General features: G+C 51.3%; 1 protein-coding gene across 1 annotated transcript in view; it reads left to right on the forward strand.

Annotated features, from left to right (window-relative positions):
• The window catches only part of LOC145339070 (spectrin beta chain, non-erythrocytic 4-like), a gene marked incomplete at its 5' end in the record, with an annotated part of 63,529 nt that overhangs the window by 19,339 nt on the left and 17,934 nt on the right, over nucleotides 1-26,256 (forward strand). The window contains 7 exons of the mRNA XM_080183492.1: nucleotides 25-155; nucleotides 5,737-5,941; nucleotides 7,864-8,238; nucleotides 16,856-17,100; nucleotides 19,358-19,496; nucleotides 20,988-21,072; nucleotides 23,949-24,145. Coding sequence (XP_080039618.1) covers nucleotides 25-155; nucleotides 5,737-5,941; nucleotides 7,864-8,238; nucleotides 16,856-17,100; nucleotides 19,358-19,496; nucleotides 20,988-21,072; nucleotides 23,949-24,145 — 1,377 coding nt within the window. The remainder of the gene's footprint in view (nucleotides 1-24; nucleotides 156-5,736; nucleotides 5,942-7,863; nucleotides 8,239-16,855; nucleotides 17,101-19,357; nucleotides 19,497-20,987; nucleotides 21,073-23,948; nucleotides 24,146-26,256) is intronic.

Genomic DNA, 26,256 nt, shown 5'->3' on the forward strand with positions numbered 1-26,256 from the left:
TGTATGTATTCTTCACTCACTCAGGATGAGCAGAGCTCGCTCCAGATGCTGAAGAAACACCTGACCCTGGAGCAGACCATTGATGACTACGCAGAGAACATCTGCGAGCTTTCCAAGATGTGTCGAGCGCTGTTGGACGCGGGGCATCCTGAGAGGTAAATGTTGAGGGCTCCCAGGGCAACTCACTGGAAAGCACTGTGCCGCCACCTCTGCTGGGTTTGTCCTGTAGGTGGGACGGGACCTGCCCAGGAATGGTGCCCGGGGTGTTTTTCTGTAAGTTAGGATGCTGTGAGTAGAATCATAGAAACCCTACAGTGCAGAAAGAGGCCCTTCGGCCCATTGAGTCTGCACCAAACACAATCCCACCCAGGCCCTACCCCCATATCCCTACATATTACACCCACTAATCCCTCTAACCTACGCATCCCTGGGGCAATTTCTTAGCATGGCCAATCAACCTCACCCACACGTCTTTGGACTGTGGGAGGAAACCCACGCAGACACGAGGAGAATGTGCAAACTCCACACAGGCAGTGACCCGAGCCAGGAATCGAACCCAGGACCCTGGAGCTGTGAAGCAGCCGTGCTAACCCACCGTACCACCCCTGTGGCTGCAAAGGGATTGGGGCTGGGATCGAACTATCCAAGGACATGTGTCCTCTTGGAAGGACAGGCAGATGGGCAAAGGGGGCAGGGTTGAATTTGTCAATAAGGAATGAAGTTAAATTGATAGCAAGGAGTGATATAGGATCAGAGGGCACAGAATCTCTGTGGGTAGAGTTGAGGAACAGCAAAGGTAAAAAGGGAGATATGTACGGGTCCCCTAGTGATAGTCAGGATGTGGGGAAGAAAATAAATCATAGAACATAGAACATTCCAGCGCAGTACAGGCCCTTCGGCCCTCGATGTTGCGCCGACCAGTGGAACCAATCTAATGACCCTCTAACCTAAACTATTCCAATGTTATCCATATGCCTATCCACTGACCATTTGAACACCCTTAAAGTTGGCGAGTCCACAACTGCTGCAGGCAGGGCATTCCACGCCCTTACTACCCTCTGAGTAAAGAACCTACCTCTGACATCCGTCCTATAATTACCACCCCTTAATTTAAAGCTATGTCCCCTCGTGTTAGCCATCACCATCCGAGGAAAAAGGCTCTCACTGTCCACCCTATCTAACCCTCTGATCATTGTGTATGCCTCAATCAGGTCACCTCTTAACCTTCTTCTCTCTAATGAAAATAACCTCAAGTCCCTCAGCCTTTCCTCATAAGACCTTCCCACCATACCAGGCAACATCCTGGTAAACCTCCTCTGCACCCTTTCCAATGCCTCCACATCTTTCTTATAATGCGGCGACCAGAACTGTACACAATACTCCAAGAGCGGCCGCACCAGAGTTTTGTACAGTTGCAACATGATCTCACAGCTCCGAAATTCAATCCCTCTACCAATAAAAGCTAACACACCGTACGCCTTCTTAACAACCTGGGTGCCAACTTTCAGGGAGCTATGCATTTATATTCTTTATATTCTTCAGGTGAAGGAACCCTTACGGAGTTGAGGAGGAACTTCTTCACTCAAAGGGTGGTGAGTCTCTGGAATTCTCTGCCCGTTGAAGTGGTGGAGGCTGCCTCGCTAAATATATTTAAGTCACGGGTAGATAGGTTTCTGATAGACAGGGGAATTAAGGGTTAAGGGGAGAAAGCAGGAAAGTGGAACCGATCCACTTCAGATCAGCCATGATCTTATTGAATGGCGGGGCAGGCTCGAAGGGCTAGATGGCCTACTCCTGCTCCTATTTCTTATGTTCTTATTAGCAGTGACCACAATCTGATAGAATTTACCCTGCAGTTTGAGAGGGAGAAGCTGGAATCAGATGTAACGGTATCACAATTAAATAAAGATAACTGCAGGGAGGAGCTGGCCTGAGTTGATTGGAAAGGGAGCCGAGCAGGGAAGACAGTGGTTTACTAGGCTGATACCGGAGTTGAGGGGGTTGAGCTATGAGGAGAGGCTGAATAAACTAGGCTTGTACTCGTTAGAGTTTAGAAGAATGTGGGGAGATCTCATTGAGACGTATAAGATGATGAATGGGATGGATAGGATAGAGGTGGAGAGACTCTTCCCGCTCAAAAAAGACAGTAGGACTAGGGGGCACAGCCTCAAGATAAAGGGGGGGTGGTTTAGAACGGAGTTGAGGAGGAACTTCTTCACTCAAAGGGTGGTGAATCTCTGGAATTCTCTGCCCGTTGAAGTGGTGGAGGTTGCCTCGCTAAATATATTTAAGACGCGGGTTGATGGGTTTTTGATAAGCGAGGGGATTAAGGGTTATGGGGAGAGGGCGGGAATGTGGAACTGAGCCACGACAGATCAGCCATGATCTTATTGAATGGCGGGGCAGGCTCGAAGGGCCAGATGGCCTACTCCTGCTCCTATTTCTTATGTTCTTATGTTGTAACAGCAATAGCGGGAGATTTTGGCGGTTATCTGGGAGGCACAACAGAAATTCATCCCAAGGAGGAGGAAACATGCTAAGGGGAGGACGAGGCATCCATGGCTGACGAGGGAAGTCAAGGACAGCAGAAAAGCAAAAGAAAAAGCATAGAAAGTGGTGAGGATTAGTGGGAAGCCAGAGGATTGGGAAGCCTTTAAAACTGAGCAGAGGACAACTAAAAAAATAATAAGGAGAGAAGATGGAATATGAGTGCAAGCCAGCTAGTAATATAAAAGAAGATAGGAAGAGCTTGTTTTCAATATTTAAAAGGTAAGAGAGAGGCAAAAATCGACATTGGACCACTGGAAAATGAGGCTGGAGAAATAATGATAGGAAGCAAAGCAATGGCAGAGGAACTGAATAGTTACTTTGAATCAGTCTTCATGATGGAAGACACCATGAGATGCCAGAGCTCCAGGAGAGTCAGGGGACACAGGTGAGTGCAAAGGCCATCACTAAGGAGAATGTTCTGGGGAAATTGAAAGGTCTGAAGGTGGATAAATCACCTGGACTGGATGGAACTACACCCCAGGGTTCTAAAAGAGATAGCTGAGGAAATTGTGGAGGTATTGGTGGTGATATTTCTGGAATCACTGCAGGCAGGGCGGGGACCAAAGGACTGGAAAATCGCTGATGTAAAACAGCCATTGAAGACGGGAGGGAGGCAGCAGACGGGAGATTATAGGCCGGTGAGCCTGACTTCAATCATTGGCAAGATTTTAGAGTCCATTATTAAAGATGAGATCACGGAGTACTTGGAAGCGCATGATAAAATGGGACTGACTCAGCACAGCTTTGTCAAGGGGAGGTCATGTCTGACAAATCTATTAAAGTTCTTTGAGGAGGTAACAAGGAAATTAGATAAAGGGGAACCAGTGGATGTGATTTATTTCGATTTGACAAAGTGCCACATTGGAGACTGTTAAATAAGTTAAGAGCCCATGGTATTAAGGGTAAGATCCTGGCATGGATAGAGGATTGGCTGATTGGCAAAAGGCAGAGAGTGGGGATAAAGGGGTCTTTTTCAGGATGGCAGCCGGTGACTAGTGGTGTGCCTCAGGGGTCGGTGCTGGGACTACAACTTTTCACAATATATGTTAATGATTTGGAATAAGAAGTTGAAGGCACTGTTGCTAAGTTTAGATGATACAAAGATATGTAGAGGGACAGGTAGTATTGAGGAAGCGGGGTTGCTGCAGAAAGACTTGGACAGGTTAGGAGAGTGGACAAAGAAAAGGCAGATGGAATACAATGGAAAAGTGTGAGGTTATGCACTTTGGAAGAAGGAGTGGAGGCATAGAGTATTTTCTAAATGGTATAATGCTTAAGAAATCAGAAACAGAAAGGGACTTGGGAATCCTTGTTCAAGGTTCTGTTAAGATTAACGTGCAGGTTCAGTTGGTGGTTAGGAAGGCAAATGCAACGTTAGCATTCATGTCGAGAGGGCTAGAATACAACAGCAGGGGTGTAGCTCTGTAATATAAGGCACTGGTCAGACTCCATTTGAAATATTGTGAGCAGGTTGGACCCCATATCTAAGGAAGGATGTATTGGCCTTGGAAAGGGTTCAGAGGAAGTTCACAAGAATGAACCCTGGAATGAAGAGCTCCTTGTATGAGGAACGGTTGAGGATTCTGACTCTGTACTCGTTGGAGTTTAGAAGGATGTGGGGGGGATCTTATTGAAACTTACAGGATACTGCGAGGCCTGGATAGAGTGGACGTGGAGAGGATGTTTCCACTAGAAGGAAAAACTGGAACCAGAGAGGCACAACCTTAGGCTAAAGGGATGATCCTTTAAAACAGAGATGAGGAGAAATTTCTTCAGCCAGAGAGTGGGGAATCTGTGGAACTCTGCAGCAGAAGGCTGTGGAGGGCCGGGTCACTGAGTGTCTCTGAGACAGCGATAGATAGATTCTTGATTAATAAGGGGATCAGGGGTTATGGGGAAAAGGCAGGAGAATGGGGATGTGAAAAATATCAGCCATGATTGAATGGCAGAGCAGGCTCAATGGGCCGAGTGGCCTAATTCTGCTCCTGTGTCTTATGGTCTTTTTGTGGACTCAGCTCCACTTACCCGCCCGCTCACCATAACCCTTAATTCCTTTACTGTTCAAAAATGTATCTATCCTTGTCTTAAAAACATTCAATGAGGCAGTCTCAACCACTTCACTGGGCAGGGAATTCCACAGATTCACAACCCTTTGTGTGAAGAAGTTCCTCCCCAACTCAGTCCGAAATCTGCTCCCCCTTATTTTGAGGCCATGCCCCCTAGATCCAGTTTCACCCACCAACTTCCCTGCTTCTATCTTATCTATTCCCTTCATAACCTTATATGTTTCTATAAAATCTCCCCTCATTCTCAAGATTTCCAATGAGTATAGTCCCAGTCTGCTCCGTTTCTCCTCATAAGCCAACCAGTGTTGAGTTTTGAGTGTTGTTGGAGCTGCACCCATCCAGGCAAGTGGGGAGTATTCCATCACACTCCTGACTTGTGCCTTGTAGATGGTGGACAGGCTTTGGGGACTGAGGAGGTGAGTTACTCGCCACAGTATTCCCAGCCTCTGATCTCCTCTTGTAACCGCTGTGTTCATGTGGCGAGTCCATTTGAGTTTCTGGTCAATGGTGACCCCAAGGATGTCGACAGTGGGGGATTCAGTGATGGTAACACCATTGAGTGTCAAGGGGCGGTGGTTAGAGTGTCTCCTGTTGGCGATGGTCATTGCCTGGCATTTGTTTGGAGTGAATGTTACTCGCTACTTGTCAGCCCAAGCCTGGATATTGTCCAGATCTTGTTGCATAATATGCCTTGGACAGTGGCACAGTGGGTTAGCACTGCTGCTTCACAGCGCCAGGGACCCAGGTTCGATTCCTGGCTCGGGTCACTGTCTGTGAGGGAGTATGCACATTGTCCCCGTGTCTGCGTGGGTTTCCTCCGGGTGCTCCAGTTGCCTCCCACAGTCCAAAGATGTGCGGGTTAGGTGGATTGGCCGTGCTAAATTGTTCCTTAGTGTCAGGGGGACTAGCTAGGGTAAATGCATGGGGTTATGGGGAATGGGGCATGGGTGGGATTGTGGTTGGTGCAGACTCGATGGGCCGAATGGCTTCCTTCTGCGCTGTAAGTTCTGAACCGGTCCCTAACATCAGATCAGGAGGTGGCTGGTCTGGTAAGGATTTGTTGATTCCAGTGGAGAGCCCGGGAGCTGGTGTTGAACTAACCGTGTGTTGTCTGGTGCAGTGAACACATCAGCAAACAGCAGTCGCAGATCGACCGTTTGTACGTGAGCCTGAAGGACCTCGCGGAGGAGCGGAAAAGCAAACTGGAGCAACACTACTGGCTCTTCCAGCTGAACAGGGAGGTCGATGAACTGGAGCAGTGGATTGCGGAGCGGGAGGTTGTCGCTGGCTCACCGGAACTTGGACAGGACTACGAGCACGTCACAGTAAGCGGGAAACCCCCGGATTGTGAAATGTACTGCTTTGGTGTTCACTCAACCGGCGAGAGCAGGTCAGAGTAAGAACATACGAAATAGGAGCAGGAGTCGGCCATCTAGCCCTTCGAGCCTGCCCCACCATTCAATAAGATCATGGCTGATCTGAAGTGGATCAGTTCCACTTTCCCGCTTTCTCCCCTTAATTCCCCTGTCTATCAGAAACCTATCTACCCGTGATTTAAATATATTTAGCAAGGCAGCCTCCACCACTTCAACGGGCAGAGAATTCCAGAGATTCACCACCCTTTGAGTGAAGAAGTTCCTCCTCAACTCCGATCTGAACTGCACCCCCCCCCTTATCTTGAGGCTGTGCCCTCTAGTCCTGCTGTCCTTTCTAAGCAGGAAGAATCTCTCTACCTCTACCCTATCCATCCCCTTCATTATCTTATACGTCTCTATAAGATCCCCCCTCATCCTTCTAAACTCCAACGAGTACAGACCCAGTCTATTTAGTCTCTCTTCATAGTCCAACCCCCTCAACTCCGGTATCAGCCTAGTGAACCTCCTCTGCACTCCCTCCAAGGCCAAAATATCCTTGCACAAGTGCGGCGACCAAAACTGCACACAGTACTCCAGCTGCGGCCTCACCAGTGCCCTATACAGTTGCAGCAAGACCTCCCTACTTTTATATTCTATCCCCCTCGCTATAAAGGCCAACATCCCATTCGCCTTCCTGATCAGACTGTGACCCTACCATCCCTACTTTTTGGCTCAGCTCCTCCACATTTCTATCCATCTCCCGCAGCCCTGATCTCACCCTGGTTACTCCAGCCCGACTTCTTCTCCCCTGCATCAGGGTAACACAGTGGGTTAGCACTGCTGCTTCACAGCTCCAGGGTCCTGGGTTCGATTCCCGGCTCGGGTCACTGTCTGTGCGGAGTTTTGCACATTCTCCTCGTGTCTGCGTGGGTTTCCTCCGGGCGCTCCGGTTTCCTCCCGCAGTCTAAAAGAGCTGCTGATTAGGTGCATTGGCCGTGCTAAATTCTCCCTCAGTGTACCCGAACAGGCACCAGAGTGTAGCGATTAGGGGATTTTCACAGTAACTTCATTGCAGTGTTAATGTAAGCCGACTTGTGACACTAATAAATAAGCTTTAATCTCACCTTTGGCTGCTATTGGCATTCTCCATTCCTTATTGGCATCATTAACACTCACCTTTCTCTTATGTCCATATTTGTACATAACTCCTTTGCCCCTACCTCTCTCTGGTCTTCTATTCTGCTCCAGTTCCTCGGCCCCCTTGCCCACTGTCTATTCAGTCATCAAGTTGAAAATGAAGTTCATTTATAATTAAGTTTATTTATTAGTCACAGGTAAGGTTTGCATTAACACTGCAATGAAGTTACTGTGAAAATCCCCATCCTGGCGCCTGTTCGGGTACACGGCCAAGGCACCCTAACCAGCGCCTTGGGCAGCATGGTCGGTGCAGGCTTGGCGGGCCGAAGGGCCTGTTCCTCTGCTGTAATTTTCATTTTTTTTTTGTCTTTCGGACTGTGGGAGGAAACCGGAGCACCCGGAGGAAACCCACGCGGACACGGGGAGAACATGCAGACGGTGACCCAAGCCAGGAATCGAATCCAGGCCCCTGGCGCAGGTGAGGCATCAGTGTTAACCACTGTGCCACCACGCCGTGCTGTTCTATAGCAGAGAAAGAGGCCATTCGGCCCATTGCGTCTGTGCTGGCCATCTGTTCTAATCCGCAATTCTGTACGTTTTTACCTCGCTTCAGTTCTGCAGAAAGGTGATTAAGTTCTGAAATGTTTTTCCCACTCCAGGGATGCTACTAAACCCGCTGACTTTTTATTTCTGTTTTTATTTTTGTAACAGTTAGGAGTCAGGGATTCTCTCTCTCTCTCTCTGTGTCTCCGCAGTTGCTGCTGGAGAAGTTCACCGAGTTTGCTCACGAGACAGGGGTGATTGGCCAGGAGCGGGTCAACATGGTGAACCAGATGATCGACGAGCTGATTGACTACGGCCACGCGGACGCAGCCGTCATCGCGGAGTGGAAGGACGGGGTCAGCGAGGCGTGGGCCGACCTGCTGGAGCTGATCGAGACCCGGGCGCAGATGCTGTCGGCGTCCCAGGAGCTGCACAAGTTCTTCAGCGACTGCAAGGAGGTGGCCAGCCACATCGAGGAGAAGCACAAACAGCTCCCGGAAGTTAGCGTCGGAGATTCCAGCAGCACCTTTACACTACAGAGAATGTTGAGTTCCTTCGAGCATGACATCCAGGTCCTGGTTGCACAGGTATTTTCATTTGAATTTATTATTGCCGCATGCATCGGGATACAGCGAGAAGTATTGCTTCCTGCACGACAAAGCATACCGTTCATAGAGAAGGAAAGGAGAGGGTGCAGAATGTAGTGTAACAGTCACAGCTAGGGTGTAGAGAAAGATCAACTTAGAGTGAGGTAGGTCCATTCAGAAGTCTGATGGCAGCAGGGGAGAAGCTGCTCTTGAGTCGGTTGGCACGTGAGCTCAGACCTTACTCTGTTCATCTTTGTAACTCTTCCCCATCTGAAGCTTGGAGACCAAGCCCACGCTCCAATTGTTCATTCACAGAGGCTACCAAACAGTTTGGTAATCAGTTCCAAAATTAGCATGGGAATGGGGCAGCACAGTGGGTTAAGCACTGCAACCTCTCAGCGCCAGGGACGCAGGTTTAATTCCAGCCTCGGGTCACTGTCTGTGCGGAGTCTGCACGTTCTCCCCTGTGCCTGCCTGGGTTTCCATCGGATGTTCTGGTTTCCTCCCAGTGTGCAGGTTAGGTGGATTGGCCATGCTAAATTGTCCCTTAGCGTCCAAAGATGTGCAAGTTAGGTGGATTGGCCATGCTAAATTGTCCCTTAGTGTCCAAAGATGTGCAGGTTAGGTGGATTGGCCATGCTAAGTTGCCCCTTAGTGTCCAAAGATGTGCAGGTTAGGTGGATTGGCCATGCTAAATTGTCCCTTAGTGTCCAAACATGTGCAGGTTAGGTGGATTGGCCATGCTAAATTGTCCCTTAGCGTCCAAAGATGTGCAGGTTAGGTGGATTGGCCATGCTAAATTGCCCCTTAGTGTCCAAAGATGTGCAGGTTAGGTGGATTGGCCATGCTAAATTGTCCCTTAGCGTCCAAAGATGTGCAGGTTAGGTGGATTGGCCATGCTAAATTGTCCCTTAGTGTCCAAAGATGTGCAGGTTAGGTGGATTGGTCATGCTAAATTGCCCCTTAGTGTGCAAAGATGTGCAGGTTAGGTGGATTGGCCATGCTAAATTGCCCCTTAGCGTCCAAAGATGTGTAGGTTAGGTGGATTGGCCATGCTAAATTGCCCCTTAGCGTCCAAAGATGTGCAGGTTAGGTGGATTGACCATGCTAAATTGCCCCTTAGTGTCCAAAGACGTGCAGGTTAGATGGATTGGCCATGCTAAATTGTCCCTTAGTGTCCAAAGATGTGCAGGTTAGGTGGATTGACCATGCTAAATTGTCCCTTAGTGTCCAAAGATGTGTAGGTTAGGTGGATTGGCCATGCTAAATTGCCCCTTAGTGTCCAAAGATGTGCAGGTTAGGTGGATTGGCCATGCTAAATTGTCCCTTAGTGTCCAAAGATGTGCAGGTTAGGTGGATTGGCCATGCTAAATTGTCCCTTAGCGTCCAAAGATGTGCAGGTTAGGTGGATTGGCCATGCTAAATTGTCCCTTAGTGTCCAAAGATGTGCAGGTTAGGTGGATTGGTCATGCTAAATTGCCCCTTACTGCCCAAAGATGTGCAGGTTAGGGGGATTGGCCATGCTAAATTGCCCCTTAGCGTCCAAAGATGTGTAGGTTAGGTGGATTGGCCATGCTAAATTGCCCCTTAGCGTCCAAAGATGTGCAGGTTAGGTGGATTGACCATGCTAAATTGCCCCTTAGTGTCCAAAGACGTGCAGGTTAGATGGATTGGCCATGCTAAATTGTCCCTTAGTGTCCAAAGATGTGCAGGTTAGGTGGATTGACCATGCTAAATTGTCCCTTAGTGTCCAAAGATGTGTAGGTTAGGTGGATTGGCCATGCTAAATTGTCCCTTAGTGTCCAAAGATGTGCAGGTTAGGTGGATTGGCCATGCTAAATTGTCCCTTAGCGTCCAAAGATGTGCAGGTTAGGTGGATTGGCTGTGCTAAATTGCCCCTTAGTGTCCAAAGACGTGCAGGTTAGATGGATTGGCCATGCTAAATTGCCCCTTAGTGTCCAAAGATGTGTAGGTTAGGTGGATTGGCCATGCTAAATTGCCCCTTAGTGTCCAAAGATGTGCAGGTTAGGTGGATTGGCCATGCTAAATTGCCCCTTAGCGTCCAAAGATGTGCAGGTTAGGTGGATTGGCCATGCTAAATTGTCCCTTAGTGTCCAAAGATGTGCAGGTTAGGTGGATTGGCCAAGCTAAATTGCCCCTTAGTGTGCAAAGATGTGCAGGTTAGGTGGATTGGCCATGCTAAATTGTCCCTTAGTGTCCAAAGTTATGCAGGTTAGGTGGATTGGCCATGCTAAATTGCCCCTTAGTGTGCAAAGATGTGCAGGTTAGGTGGATTGGCCATGCTAAATTGCCCCTTAGTGTCCAAAGATATGCAGGTTAGGTGGATTGGCCATGCTAAATTGTCCCTTAGTGTCCAAAGATGTGCAGGTTAGGTGGATTGACCATGCTAAATTGTCCCTTAGTGTCCAAAGATGTGTAGGTTAGGTGGATTGGCCATGCTAAGTTGCCCCTTAGTGTCCAAAGATGTGCAGGTTAGGTGGATTGGCCATGCTAAATTGCCCCTTAGTGTCCAAAGATGTGCAGGTTAGGTGGATTGGCCAAGCTAAATTGCCCCTTAGTGTGCAAAGATGTGCAGGTTAGGTGGATTGGCCATGCTAAATTGCCCCTTAGTGTCCAAAGATATGCAGGTTAGGTGGATTGGCCATGCTAAATTGTCCCTTACTGTCCAAAGATGTGCAGGTTAGGTGGATTGGCCATGCTAAATTGCCCCTTAGTGTCCAAAGATGTGCAGGTTAGGTGGATTGGCCATGCTAAATTGCCCCTTAGTGTCCAAAGATGTGTAGGTTAGGTGGATTGGCCATGCTAAATTGCCCCTTAGTGTCCAAAGATGTGCAGGTTAGGTGGATTGGCCAAGCTAAATTGCCCCTTAGTGTGCAAAGATGTGCAGGTTAGGTGGATTGGCCATGCTAAATTGCCCCTTAGTGTCCAAAGATATGCAGGTTAGGTGGATTGGCCATGCTAAATTGTCCCTTAGTGTCCAAAGATATGCAGGTTAGGTGGATTGGCCATGCTAAATTGCCCCTTAGTGTCCAAAGATATGCAGGTTAGGTGGATTGGCCATGCTAAATTGCCCCTTAGTGTCCAAAGATGTGCAGGTTAGGTGGATTGGCCAAGCTAAATTGCCCCTTAGTGTGCAAAGATGTGCAGGTTAGGTGGATTGGCCATGCTAAATTGCCCCTTAGTGTCCAAAGATATGCAGGTTAGGTGGATTGGCCATGCTAAATTGTCCCTTAGTGTCCAAAGATGTGCAGGTTAGGTGGATTGGCCATGCTAAATTGTCCCTTAGTGTCCAAAGATGTGCGGGTTAGGTGGATTGGCCATGCTAAATTGTCCCTTAGTGTCCAAAGATGTGTAGGTTAGGGTGGATTGGCCATGCTAAATTAGTGTCCCAAGATGTGTGGGCAAGGGAGAATTAGTGGGACAATTACGTGGGGTTCTGGGGATAGGGCGTGTGTGTGTGTGTGTGTGTGTATGTCTGTGTGTGTGTGTGTGTGTGTGTGTGTGAGATTGTTGTCGGGATGGGCTCGATGGGCCGATTGGCCTCCTTCTGCACTGTAGGGTTTCTATCAAATGGGTTCTATGAATAGTGCTGTTTATATCAATTGTTCTGCCTCGTCTTTTAATAAGCGACTGTGAAACCCTCTGAACTCAGTATAAATTCGATAATTTTGGATCATAACCTCTGTTTTGCTTCTTGCTTTTTTTTGCTGGTTCAGTTTTGTCTCATGTCTTGTTTCACATTGCCTTTGGACCTCCACTATGCTGCCAGTCACACCTCACCTGGCCCCACCGCTTGTATCATTACTTTGCCCGTTAGTTAGTTTTTGTGGCTTGGAACTCTGTCTCTTATCATTCCCCTGAATCATGGGCTGTTCTTTCCCAGCCCTCTCCCGTCTCCCCCCCATTCCCTTCATCCGTGTCACCCAAACCCTGTTGCATTTCAATCTTTCCTCAGTCCTGGTGAAGAGTCATCAAGCTGGAACAGTAACTCTGGGGAGGTGGTGGTGGTGTTGTCACTGGACTTGTAAACCTGAGACCCAGGGTAACGCTGTGGGTTCGAATCCCACCACGGCAGACGGTGGAATTTGAACTCAATGAAAATCTGGAGTTAAGAATCCGCTGATGACCATGAAACCATTATCGGAAAAACCCAGATGGTTCACTAATGTCCTTCAGGGAAGGAAATCTGCTGTCCTTACCCGGTCTGGCCTACATGTGACTCCAGAGCCACAGCAATGCATTGAATCTCAAATGCCCTCAGAGATGGGCAATAAATGCTGACCCAGGCAGCGATGCCCACATACCACGAACAAATAAAAAAATAAAGCATTTCCAGCCCTTCCAATACTTGTGGTCTTGGGTTCTGGGCCGTGCGAAACACTGTAGACCTCAGCAGGACTGGAAAATCCACCAGAAACCGTGCTGCTGGAGAAGGATGAGGTTGGAAAATCCTGTCCTCTATTCCTCTGCACAGACCCGCTGAGTATTTCCATGCTGCTGGAGAAGGATGGGGCTGGAAAATCCTGCCCTCTGTTTCTCTGCACAGACCCACTGAGTATTTCCAGGCAGCGGGAGAAGGATGGGGCTGGAAAATCCTGCCCTCTCTCTGCACAGACCCGCTGAGTATTTCCATGCTGCTGGAGAAGGATGGGGCTGGAAAATCCTGCCCTCTGTTTCTCTGCACAGACCCGCTGAGTATTTCCAAGCAGCGGGAGAAGGATGGGGCTGGAAAATCCTGCCCTCTAATCCTCTGCACAGACCCGCTGAGTATTTCCATGCTGCGGGAGAAGGATGGGGCTGGAAAATCCTGCCCTCTCTTTCTCTGCACAGACCCGCTGAGTATTTCCAGAGTTTTCTATTTTTATTTTGGGCATCCTGTCTTTTGCTTCAGTCGCTGTTTTATTGATTGGTTTATTCCTATGGGTCTAGTGGTATTATTGCTGGACTACTAATCCAGAAACTCAGCTAATGTTTGGGGGACCTGGGTTCGAATCCCGCCACGGCAGATGGTGGAATTTAAGTTCAATTAAAAAAAATTCTGGAATTAAGAATCTACTGATGACCGTGAAACCATTATTGGAAAAACCCATCTGGTTCATTCATGTCCTTCAGGGAAGGAAATCTGCCTTCCTCACCCGGTCTGGCCTACATGTGACTCTACGGCAATGATCTCAACTTCCATCGGGCAACTAGGAATGGGCAATTAAATGCTGGCCCAGCCAGTGACCCCCACGTCCCAGGGAGACCAGCCTTTCCTGCGGGGGAGGTTAATGGGATAGCGTCTTGGCCACATTCACCAGGTCCTCAATATAACAGAGGAAGTGGAAGCAATTTCTGGACTGAGAAAAGTCCAATTTTACGCAGGAGGGAGGCAATTCAGCCCATCTAGGCTTTTCCAGTGTTTAATTAGACCAAGGTTTATGAAATAGCTCCTCGGAGGTTGGTGTCCCATTTATTTACAAACCCAATTCCACTCTGAAGAGGGCTTCAGGTACAGAGGTCAGAATCCCGAATGTCAGTAGCCCTGACCCTCCCCAGTATACACGGGCTCCCTGATAGGGCAGGCAATCAGGGAGCTCATACTCGAGAGAGGCCTACCTCACAGGCCTCATTCAGATCATTACAGTTTATCTGCATTTTAACGCCATCTACCTGCCTTGGTTCTGTAATATTTTCCAGCTTTGATATTTTCGGTTGATCCCGCAGGTTTGTTTTTGTTGTGGGAGAAAGTTCCAGATTTCTACTCTCCTTTTGTGTGGAGAAATATTTTCTGACGGTACCCCTGCAAATGGCCTGATGTTAAATTTAAGGTTCATTTTTTTCTCATCAGAGGAAGCAGATTGTCTCAATCTGCCGCAACCACCCACTCCCAATCCCCAACGCAGAGTGCGCAGCAGATTCCACTCCCACCCCCCCCTCCTCCCCCGCCACTGATTGGCCCCCCCACCCCCCCCATCCCCCAGTAGGCCCGCGCCCTCTAACACCATCCCCCCCAACCCCCTCCCCACCAGCACTGCCTGGGTGGGCAGCGTTGGGGTCCAGATGTGCAGCACCGTAGCACTTCCCACAGGGTCCCTGGTATTGCCAGACTGGTACTGTTCAACGGACAAACCTCTGCCCCTTACCCCCCCCGCTCCCCCCCCCCCCCCCCAGCCTCCTGGGAGGGGTGGGGGGGGGGCCTCAGTGCCCTCTGTCCCTACCAGGAGGGGAGGTCAAACCTAGTCCCCTTTGATGGGGACCAGCTTTGATCCCCGCTGGTGGGAACCTCCTGGGTTTGGAATTGATACTGAGATGTCAGTGTCAGTACAGTAATCAGCCTCAAACTGATCTTCACTGGAAGGCTGATTACGTTAAAAAATAGAACATAGAACACACTACAGCACAAACAGGCCCTTCGGCCCACAAGTTGGGCCAATCATATCCCTACCTACCAGGCCATCTGTAACTCCCAATCCCATTAAATCCCATGTACTCATCCAGAAGTCTTTTAAAAGACCCCAGTGAGTTCGCCTCCACCACCACCGACGGCAGCCGATTCCACTCACTCAACACCCTCTGGGTGAAAAACTTACCCCTGACATCTCCTCTGTACTTGCTCCCCAGCACCTTAAACCTGTGTCCTCTCGTAGCGACCATTTCAGCCCTGGGAAACAGCCTCCGAGAATCCACCCTATTTATACCTCTCAACATTTTATAAACTTCTATCAGGTCGCCTCTCGTCCTTCGTCTCTCCAGGGAGAAGAGTCCCAGCTCCCTCAACCTATCCTCATAAGGCATGCCTCCCAATCCAGGCAACATCCTTGTAAATCTCCTCTGCACCCTCTCAATAGCTTCCATGTCCTTCCTGTAGTGAGGCAACCAGAACTGTGCACAGTACTCCAAGTGGGGTCTGACAAGGGTCTTATAAAGTTGCAGCATTACCTCCCGACTCCTAAACTCAATCCCTCGATTAATGAAGGCCAGTACACCATACACCTTCTTGACCACCTCCTCCACCTGCGAGGCCGATTTGAGCGTCCTATGGACCCAGACCCCAAGATCCTTCTGATCCGCTACACTGCTAAGACTCCTACCCTTGATATTGTATTCCTTCATCCCATTGGACCTGCCAAAATGGACCACCACACATTTATCCGCGTTGAAGTCCATCTGCCACTTCTCCGCCCAGTCTTGCATCCTATCTATGTCTCACTGCAACTTCTGACATCCAATGGACTGGGAGACTCAGGATCAGCTAGATGCTGGTCTCGAATCTCACTACAGACCCCCTGACTGATGTCTCCCACTGGAACAGCGCAGTGGGCTGAGAGAATCACCCCCTGTACTCTTTCGTGGGATATGGGTGTTGCTGGCTGGGCCAGCATTAGTTGCCCTAATTGCCCCTTGAACTGAGGGTCTCACTTGGCCATTTCAGAAGGCAGTTGAGAGTCAACCACATTGCTGTGGCTCTGGAGTCACACGTAGGCCAGACCAGTTAAGAATTTCCTTTCCTGAAGGACATTAGTGGACCATTAGTGGACATTAGTGAACCAGAGGGGTTTCCGACAATTGATGGTAACTGTCCTGATCGTGGTTTGTGAGATTTGCTATATATTCTGGATTTATTCATTCAAATTCCCACCTGCTGCAATAAGAGATAGGAGTAGGCCATTCAGCCCCTCGAGCCTATTCCGCCACCTATCGCATCGAGGCCAATTGTTGGGGTTTGACCCCCTCTCCCCAGAACATTTACTGTGTGCAGTTTTGGTCGCCGCACTTGCGCAAGGATATATTGGCCTTGGAGGGAGTGCAGAGGAGGTTCACCTGGCTGATACCGGAGATGAGGGGGTTGGACTATGAAGAGAGATTAAATAGACTGGGTCTGTACTCGTTGGAGTTTAGAAGGATGAGGGGGGATCTTATAGAGATGTATAAGATAATGAAGGGGATGGATAGGGTAGAGGTAGAGAGATTCTTCCCACTCAGAAAGGACAGCAGGACTAGAGGGCACAGCCTCAAGATAAGGGGGGGGGCAGTTTAGATCAGAGTTGAGGAGGAACTTCTTCACTCAAAGGGTGGAGATTTACAAGGATGTTGCCTGGATTGGGAGGCATGCCTTATGAAGATAGGTTGAGGGAGCTAGGTCTCTTCTCCCTGGAGAGACGAAGGTTGAAGTGGTGGAGGCTGCCTCGCTGAATATATTTAAGTCACGGGTAGATAGGTTTCTGATAGACAGGGGAATTAAGGGGAGAAAGTGGGAAAGTGGAACTGATCCACTTCATATCAGCCATGATCTTATTGAATGGCGGGGCAGGCTCGAAGGGCTAGATGGCCGACTCCTGCTCCTATTTCTTAATTTAAATTCCCACCCACTGCAATTAGAGATGGGAGCAGGCCATTCGGCCCCACGAGCCTATTCCGCCATTGGCTAATTGTTGGGGTTTGAACGCCTTCTCCCCGGAACATTTAGCCTCGGGGCCTTGAGTTACACGCCCCACGATATTCCCACTGTTGCCCGGTCTCGTGTGGCTGGCAGCCGACACGGTTCTATCCTTCTCGCCCAACCTGAGGCTCCGTCTAACCCCGGTGTGTGTGTATGTGTGTGCTCGGTCTCCAGGTGAGGCAGCTCCAAGAGAACGCAGCCCAGCTGCGGACAGTGTACGCGGGGGAGAATGCTGAGGCCATCCTGGTCCAGGAGCAGGGGGTCATGCAGGCTTGGAAGGAGCTGCTGAGCAGCTGCGACCAGCGGCGGCTGCAGCTCACCACCACCAGCGACCGGATCCGTTTCTTCAGCATGGTGCGTGACCTCGTGAGCTGGATGGACAGCATCATCTGCCAGATTGGCACGGGTGAGAAGCCACGGTGCGTATCAGATTGCAACCCGGCACAGCCTAGCCTCGGCAACGCTAACGCTCTACGGGACAGGTCCAGCAGGTCACCGTCGAATCAGAATCCCTACCCGTGCAGGACGAGGCCACTCGGCCCAGCCAACCTGCACCGTCAACAAACCCACCCAGGCCTTACTCCCACTGCAGCACACGTTTACCCCGCTGACCCCTCTAACCTACACCAAGGGGCAATTTCTCAGCACGGCCCAATCAACCTAACCCGCACGTCTTTGGGCTGTGGGGGGAATCCCACGCAGACATGGGGAGAATGTGCAGACTCCACGCAGACACTCTCAACTGCCCCTCTGAAATGGCCTAAGGACGGGCAACTAATGCTGGCCCAGCCAGCGACACCCGCCCACAGTCATAGAATCCCTACAGGGCAGAAAGAGGCCATTCGGCCCATCGAGTCTGCACCGACAATCCCACCCAGGCCCCACCCCCCATATCCCTACATATTATACCCACTAATCCCTCTAACCTACACATCCCTGGACACTAAGGGGCAATTTAGCATGGCCAATCAACCTAACCCGCACATCTTTGGGCTGTGGGAGGAGACCGGAGGAAACCCATGCAGACACGGGGAGAATGTGCAGACTCCGCGCAGACACTCTCAACTGCCCCTCTGAAATAACTGAGCGAGACCCTCAGTTCGAGGGCAACTAGGGACGGGCAACTAATGCTGGCCCAGCCAGCGATACCCACACACAGTCATAGAAACCCTACAGTGCAGAAAGAGGCCATTCAGCCCATTGAGTCTGCACTGACAATCCCACCCAGGCCCTACCCCCATATCCCTACATATTTTACCCACTAATCCCTCTAACCTACGCATCCCGGGACACTAAAGGGCAATTTTAGCATGGCCAATCAACCTAACCCACACAGATTCAGTTTCTCTCTGTCTCGCCTATCAAATTGTTCAACGGTGGGTAACCTGTGGCCTGGGGGGTGGGGTGGGGGGGGTACATGCGACCCATCTGGATTCTGAGCGTGGCCCCCACCAGACATTTTGTTGACCATTGCCCGCGTGCAGGGCTGCCACGTTCCGTCCACGTGACCGAAACGGTTCGTAGGATCACAGAAGATAGGAGCTGGAGGAGGCCATTTGGCCCTTCGAGCCTGCTCCACCACTCATTAAGGCTGATCATCCAACTCAATAGCCTAATCCTGCTTTCTCCCCATTTGCCCTGAGTGCTATATCCAGCCGCCTCCTGAATACATTCAATGTTTTGGCCTCAACTACTTCCTGTGGGAATGAATTCCAGGCTCACCGGGTGAAGAAATGTCTCCTCACCTCTGTCCTAAATGGTCTACCCTGAATCCTCAGACCCCTGGATCTGGATTCCCCCCCCACCATCGGGAACACCCTCCCCGCATCTACCCTGTCTGGTCCTGTTAGAATTTTACAAGCCTCTATGAGATTCCCCCGCCTTGTTCATCTGAACTCCAGCAAAAGCGACCCTAACCTGGTCAATCTCTCCTCATACATCAGACATAAAGCAAGATTGAGGTGAGGTGCACGCAGATTGCTCACAACAGTGACAGTGAGAGCCCTGCGCTCCGTCTGTGTCCAAAGTGTCACGGTTTCTAGTGTCGCTCACCCAGTTAACCTCAAGACGTATAACCCTGCGAGCACTTAGTGTAGAGAAACGGAGATGTGGGAAGCAGATCGAGAGAGTGGAGCCCAGATTGCTCCAGTGGAGGAGTGCTTGAAAGGGCGGCACGGTAGCACAGTGGGTTAGCACTGCTGCTTCACAGCCCCAGGGTCCTGGGTTCGATTCCCGGCTCGGGTCACTGTCTGTGTAGAGTTTGCACATTCTCCTCGTGTCTGCGTGGGTTTCCTCCGGGTGCTCCGGTTTCCTCCCACAGTCCAAAGACGTGCGGGTTAGGTTGATTGGTCATGCTAAGAAATTGCCACTTAGTGTCCAGGGACGTGTAGGTTAGAGGGATTAATGGGTATAATGTGTGGGGATATGGGGGGTAGGGCCTGGGTGGGATTTGATGGGCTGAATGGCCTCTTTCTGTACTGTAGGGATTCTATGAATCTGCTGCTTTTAATTCTGTTTGAGATTTGAGTTCCGTCTTTGTGAGCAAGCCCTCACTGACCTTCTCTGAAGGTTTCCACAGTCAGGGTTTGATGTGAAAGTGTGAGTGATGTCGGTGTGTTCCACAGTAGCTGCTGCCGTGCGATGTGTTAGACAATGACAGAGCTGTTTCTTTCCCAGCGATGTCTCCTCGGTTGAGGTGCTGATGAATTACCACCAAGGTCTCCGTGGGGAGATTGAAGCCAGGCACAAGAAGCTGACAGCTTGTATCGAGCTGGGTAAAACCTTACTGACCAGCGGCAACCAGGCAGCCGACGAGGTAACTGGAACCCCCGCCAGAGTCACACACACACACACACACACGGACAGTGTCTCTCTCACACACACACACACACACACACACACACACACACACACACACACACACACACACACGGACAGTGTCTCTCTCTCACACACACACACACACACACACACACGGACAGTGTCTCTCTCTCACACACACACACACACACACACACACGGACAGTGTCTCTCTCTCACACACACACACACACACACACACACGGACAGTGTCTCTCTCTCACACACACACACACACACACACACACGGACAGTGTCTCTCTCTCACACACACACACACACACACACACACACGGACAGTCTCTCTCTCACACACACACACACACACACACACACACACACACGGACAGTCTCTCTCTCACACACACACACACACACACACACACACACACACGGACAGTGTCTCTCTCTCACACACACACACACACACACACACACACACACACACGGACAGTGTCTCTCTCTCACACACACACACACACACACACACACGGACAGTGTCTCTCTCTCACACACACACACACACACACACACACGGACAGTCTCTCTCTCACACACACACATACACACACACACACACACACACACACACGGACAGTCTCTCTCTCACACACACACACACACACACACACGGACAGTCTCTCTCTCACACACACACACACACACACACACACACACACACGGACAGTCTCTCTCTCACACACACACACACACACAGACACACACACACACATGGACAGTCACACACGGACACACACACTCTAATACACAAACCACAAAAGCTCCTCTTCAATCAATTGCATCAATTCCATTCCTCCCCTCCCTCTCCTCCCCATCCCCATGTCCTCCTCCCCTCTGCCTACACCCGACTGCCATCTTCTCTCCTTCCTCCACCCTCCCCTCTCTCCTCCAGCTTTCCCTCCCTCTGCCCTCCCCACTCACCTCAACCCCTCTCCCCCCTCCCCCCTCCCCTCTCCCCTCTCCCCCCTCCCCTCTCTCCTCTCTCCTCCCCTCTCTCCTCTCCCCTCCCCTCTCCCCTCCCCTCCTCTCTCCCCTCCCCTCTCTCCTCTCTCCCCTCTCCCCTCTTCTCTCCCCCCTCCCCCCTGCCCTCCCCCCTCTCCCCTCCCCCCTCCCCTCCCCCCCTCTCCCCTCCCCTCCCCCCCTCCCCTCCCCTCCTCTCCTCTCTCCCCTCTCCCCTCTCCCAACTCCCCTCCACCCTTTGCCCTCCCCTCCCCCCTCTCCTCCATCACTTCCCCATCCCCTTCTTCCTTCTGCCTACATCCCCGCTTCCACTCCCTCTCTTCTCTCCCTCCCCCGGTTCCCACTCTCTCTGTGAGATCAGTTTGGAATTTACACAGTGAAATGAAGCTCTCTTTTTTTGCTTCTGTTCGAGTTGTGTGAAGGCTCTCACCGTTGCCGGTGTGTGTGTGAATGTTGTGTTTTGCAGATTAAGGAGAAGCTGGATAAGGTGTTGAAGAAACAGCAGGAGCTGCTGGAGAAATGGGAGCAGCACTGGGAATGGTTACAGCAGAGTGAGTATCTCCGGGGAAGGCTGGGCAGCCCCAGGGCAGAGCGGGAGTTACTGCTGCTCCCAGTGAGGGGACATCACAGTCTCCGGGGGGACACAGGGTGAGGGGAGGAACTCCGCCCCGATATCACAGACCAGATTCAATAGGCTGTTCTGATGGAGACGGGCAAAGGGGGTGACACCGGTCAGAATCTGATTTGATCATTGGATAGCGAGCAATGATGTCACAATACACGCACCCACCCACCCGGACACACCCACCAGCACAGCCCCCCGCCAGCACACCCCCACCCCCACCCCCCACCCACACAGCCCCCACCCGCACCCCCCCACCCGCACACACCCACCCCCACCCCCACCCGCACAGCCCCCACCCGCACCCCCCCACCCGCACACACCCACCCCCACCCCCACCCGCACAGCCCCCACCCGCACCCCCCCACCCGCAGGCCCCACCCCCACCCGCACACACCCACCCCCACCCCCACCCACACGGCCCCCAGCCCATTTCTACTCTTTGGATATATACCTCGCATCTCAGTATCCATTATCTTCATACACACCATTCTCACTCATATGCTCAATCCCTTTTGCTCTCTCTCTCTCTCTCTCTCTGTCTGTGTCACTCTCTCTGTCTCTCTCTCTCTCTCTGTCTGTCATCTCTTCCTTTCTTGTCTGTCTCTCAATTTCTGTCTCTCTCTCTCTCCCTTTCTGTCTCTCTTTCTTTCGCTTTCCTTCCTTCTCCTTCTTTCTTTTTCTTTTTCTCTCCTTTGCTCTTTTTCGCTCTTTTGTACTTTCGTGCTTTTTCGCACTCTCTCACTCCCTTTCTCTTTTTCTCTTTCCCTTTCCCCTCCTCTCTCTCCCCCCCCTTCCCCCCTTCTCCCTCTCTCCCTTTCCCTCTCTCTCTTTCCCTCTCTCCCTTTCTGTCTCTCTCCCTTTCTCTTCCCCCTTTTGTCTCCCTCCCTCCCTTTTGTCTCTCTCCCTTTTTCTCTCACTCTCTCCCCTTTTCTCTCTCCCCTTTTCTCTCTCTCTCCCGGCACCCCGCTCTGCCTTTCGCTCGCACGCACTCTCATTCTTGTTCTTGGTCTGTCCCTCTCTCTGCCTCCTCTCTCTCTGTGTCTCTCTTTTCTCTTTCCCCTCTCTCTCTCTTACACTTACACACACACACACACACACACACACACACACACACACACACACACACACACACACACACACACAAACACACACACACACACACACACACACGTATATACCTTTTCCCCAGTCTCATTTCCATGGCTGTAATATTCTTCCTCCGGTGGTTTTACAGAGTAACTAAATTGTTACAGCAAAGGAAGAGGCCATTTGGCCCATCGTGCCTGCCCTGGCTCTCCTAATGAGCAATTCAGTTTGTGCCTTTCTCCTGCCTTGTTCCTGTAACCCTGCACATTCTCCTTTTCTGATCTGAATCTGCCTCGGAGCTGCCTCTGCCATACTCTCAGGCAGCCTGTTCCTGATCTCTACCACTCAGTGTGAAAACAATTGTCCTCATGTCTTCATCGCTCCTTTTACCAATTACCTTAAACCCATGTCCCTCTCGCTCTCAATCCCTTCCCGAGTGGGAACAGTTTCTCCCTGTCTACCCTGTCCAGACCCCCTCGTGATTTTGAACATCTCTATTGAATCTCCTCTTAGCCGCCTTCTCTCCAAGGAGGACAGTCCCAACCTCTCCAATCTACCCTCACAACTGAAGTTTCCCATCCCTGGAATCATTCTTCTAACCTTTTCTGCAATCTCTCCAATGGGGTGGCACAGTGGGTTAGCACCGCTGCCTCACAGCGCCAGGGACCCAGGTTCGATTCCCGGCTCAGGTCACTGTCTGTGTGGAGTTTGCACATTCTCCTCGTGTCTGCGTGGGTTTCCTCCAGGTGCTCCAGTTTCCTCCCACAGTCCAAAGATGTGCGGGTTAGGTCGATTGGCCATGCTAAAAAATTGCCCCCTTAGTGTCCTGAGATGTGTAGGTTAGTGGGTATAATATATGGGGGGTAGGGCCTGGGTGGGATTGTGTTCGGCGCAGACTCGATGGGCTGAAAGGCCTCTTTCTGCACTGTAGGTTTCTATGATTTATCACCGCTTTTGCCAATCTGGAATCAGCGCGAAAGAGATATGCTCAATAAAAGTCTGATTTGGGCGCTCCATCAGTGAGGGTTAGCGAGGAGGTCAGTGCGTAGCTCCCAGCTACTCACAGGTGTCCTTTCACTGTGGCCGTTTTCTTCCCCGGGTCGGTAGCAGCTCTGCGAGTGTGTGTGTGTGTGTGTGTGTGTGTGGGGGGGGCGGGGGGGGGGGCGTTGTTGCTCAGCAAGGTCTCCGATGTCCAACTTACAGCACTGACCCGGGGTCTCGTGGTGCTGCTGGGTTCTAGGGGGACGGAGGGGTGGTGGTCTGCCACTCTGTTGAAGATCATTGGGGGGGGGAAGGGGCCTGGGATTGGTCTGGCTGGTGGGTGGGTATGGGAAAAGGGGGTCAGTAATGATGTGGGGGTGTGTGTGTGAGCCGGGGTCGGGGGGGGGACATTATCCGGCCCGGAAGGGGTGTGGCAGGGGAGCCGCATTCTATCATTCTTTTCTCTGCGCGTGTGCAGTGGGAGGCTCCAATTGGAGCTGCAGGATTTTGGGCGCGTTAAGCCTCGCCCACAAGCTTCGACAGCGCGATTCAGAGTCCGCCCAGCGCTTAAGAAATCAAAATAGGATCCTTACCCACCCGTCCTGCGACCCCCAGGGTGTTCGTAACGTTAGATCCTCTCCCAACTCCCCCTGGCTGGCAGGGGCAGTCGTCGTTCGGCAGCTGGGACAAGGGCGGGGTGTTTATTGATGTGTCCTGTGGCCTTTTCCCCCTCAGTGCTGGAGGTGCATCAGTTTGCGCAGGAGGCTGTGGTGGCAGAGTCGTGGCTCAGCACCCAGGAACGGCTGGTGAGCAGCAACCAGCTGGGCAACAGCGTGGACGAGGTGGAGCAGCTCATCAAACGTCACGAGGCCTTCCGGAAGGCGGCCGCTGCCTGGGAGGAGAGATTTAGCTCCCTCAGGAGACTCACCACGGTAAGTCCCGTCCAACTCGTAGATCTCACAGAGACCCACAAGATAACGAAGGGGCCAGACAGGGTAGAGGTAGAGAGATTCTTCCCACTTAGAAAGGAAACCTTTCTTTACTCAGAGGGTAGTAAGGGTGTGGAATGGCCCTGCCCGCAGCAGTTGTGGACTCGCCAACTTTAAGGGCGTTCAAATGGTCAGTGGATAGGCATATGGATAACATTGGAATAGTTTAGGTTAGAGGGTCGTTAGATTGGTTCCACTGGTCGACGCAACATCGAGGGCCGAAGGGCCTGTAATGTTCTATAAAACCAGAACTAGAGGGCACAGCCTCAAGATAAGGGGGGGCAGTTTAGATCGGAGTTGAGGAGGAACTTCTTCACTCAAAGGGTGGTGAATCTCTGGAATTCTCTGCCTGTTGAAGTGGTGGAGGCTGCCTCACTGAATATATTTAAGTCACGGGTGGATAGGTTTCTGATAGACAGGGGAATTAAGGGGAGAAAACGGGAAAGTGGAACTGATCCACTTCAGATCAGCCATGATCTTATTGAATGGCGGGGCAGGCTCGAGGGGCTAGATGGCCGACTCCTGCTCCTATTTCTTATGTTCTAAACACCAGGACATTGAGGCCATGTGAACAGGCTGGGATTAGAGGGATACAAACGAATGGTCTAGTTGGGCGCAGGAGCGGCGCAGGCTTGGAGGGCCGGAGGGCCTGTTTCTGTGCTGTATTATGCTTTGTATTCTCAGGCCCAACTTGGTCTGGAAGGCATCTTCAGGCAGGAAGACCCACAGTAAGGCCACCAGCGTTAGGCACAGGGTGAGGCCATTCAGCCCTTCGGGCCTGCCTCCACGTGGCTGATCCAACACTCTCAGAATCGTACAATCCCTACTGTGTAGCAGGAGGCCGTTTGGCCCATCGAAACTGCACAGACTACAATCCCACCAAGGCCCTATCCCCACGTATTTACCCTGCTAATCCCCCATTGGGGAGACGATGGCCTAGAGTTATTATCGGCAGACTATTAATCCAGAAACTCAGCTAATGTTCCGGGGTTCGAATCCCGCCACGGCAGCTGGTGGACTTTGAATCCCATATGAAAAAAAATCTGGAATTAAGAATCTACTGATGGCCATGAAACCATCGTTGATGGCTGAAAAACCTGTCTGGGTCACTAATGTCCCTTTAGGGAAGGAAATCTGCCTCCCTTACCCGGTCTGGCCTACTCCAGAGCCACAGCAATGTGGCTGACTCTCTGAACAAGGGCAACTAGGGATGGGCAATAAATGCTGTCCCAGCCAGCGACACCCACATCCCATGAATGTATAAAAAAACCTACACACCATTTGGAGACTAATGGACAATTAAGCATGACCTAACCTTTGGACGGTGGGAGGAAACTGGAGCATCTGGAGGAAACCCACGCAGACACGGGGAGAATGTGCAGACTCCGCACAGACAGTGACCCAGAATTGAACCCGGATCCATGGCACTGTGAGGCAGCAGTGCTAACCGCTGTGCCGCCACTCACTAAGTCCACTCTTCTGCTTTCTCTCCATAACCCTTAACTCCCCGACTGATTAAAAACCTTGTCCAAGCTCTCCGCCTCCTGGGGTAAAGAATCCATAGCAACGTACAATATGGCAACAGCTCCCCAAAGGCATGTGGTGTTACCCAGCACGGTGAACCAGTTTGGGTTGAGTTGGTTGAGAGACTGAGTGGAGGAAACCCAGTCCGTTGGGTGAGTTAAAGGCTGCCATCGCTTTGGAACCAGCTCCGGGAGCGTCCCTCACGGATTCACTGATTGTTGATTACACTTCGCAGAAACAGAAACACTCTGGGCTGGGTGTGAGGGCTTTGATTGGATTCCTGCTCGGTCACTTTCCCGTCCTTCCCTCCGCCCCTCGCTCCGTCCTTCCATCCGTTCCTCGCTCCGTCCTTCCCTCCGTCCCTCGCTCCGTCCTTCCCTCCGCTCCTCGCTCCGTCCTTCCCTCCGCTCCTCGCTCCGTCCTTCCCTCCGCTCCTCGCTCCGTCCTTCCCTCCGTTCCTCGCTCCGTCCTTCCCTCCGCTCCTCGCTCCGTCCTTCCCTCCGTTCCTCGCTCCGTCCTTCCCTCCGTTC

This window comes from Carcharhinus amblyrhynchos, unplaced genomic scaffold (assembly GCF_965287045.1).
Source record: "Carcharhinus amblyrhynchos unplaced genomic scaffold, sCarAmb.v2.hapA chromosome_310, whole genome shotgun sequence".
In the NCBI taxonomy this organism is placed as follows: Eukaryota; Metazoa; Chordata; class Chondrichthyes; order Carcharhiniformes; family Carcharhinidae; genus Carcharhinus; species Carcharhinus amblyrhynchos.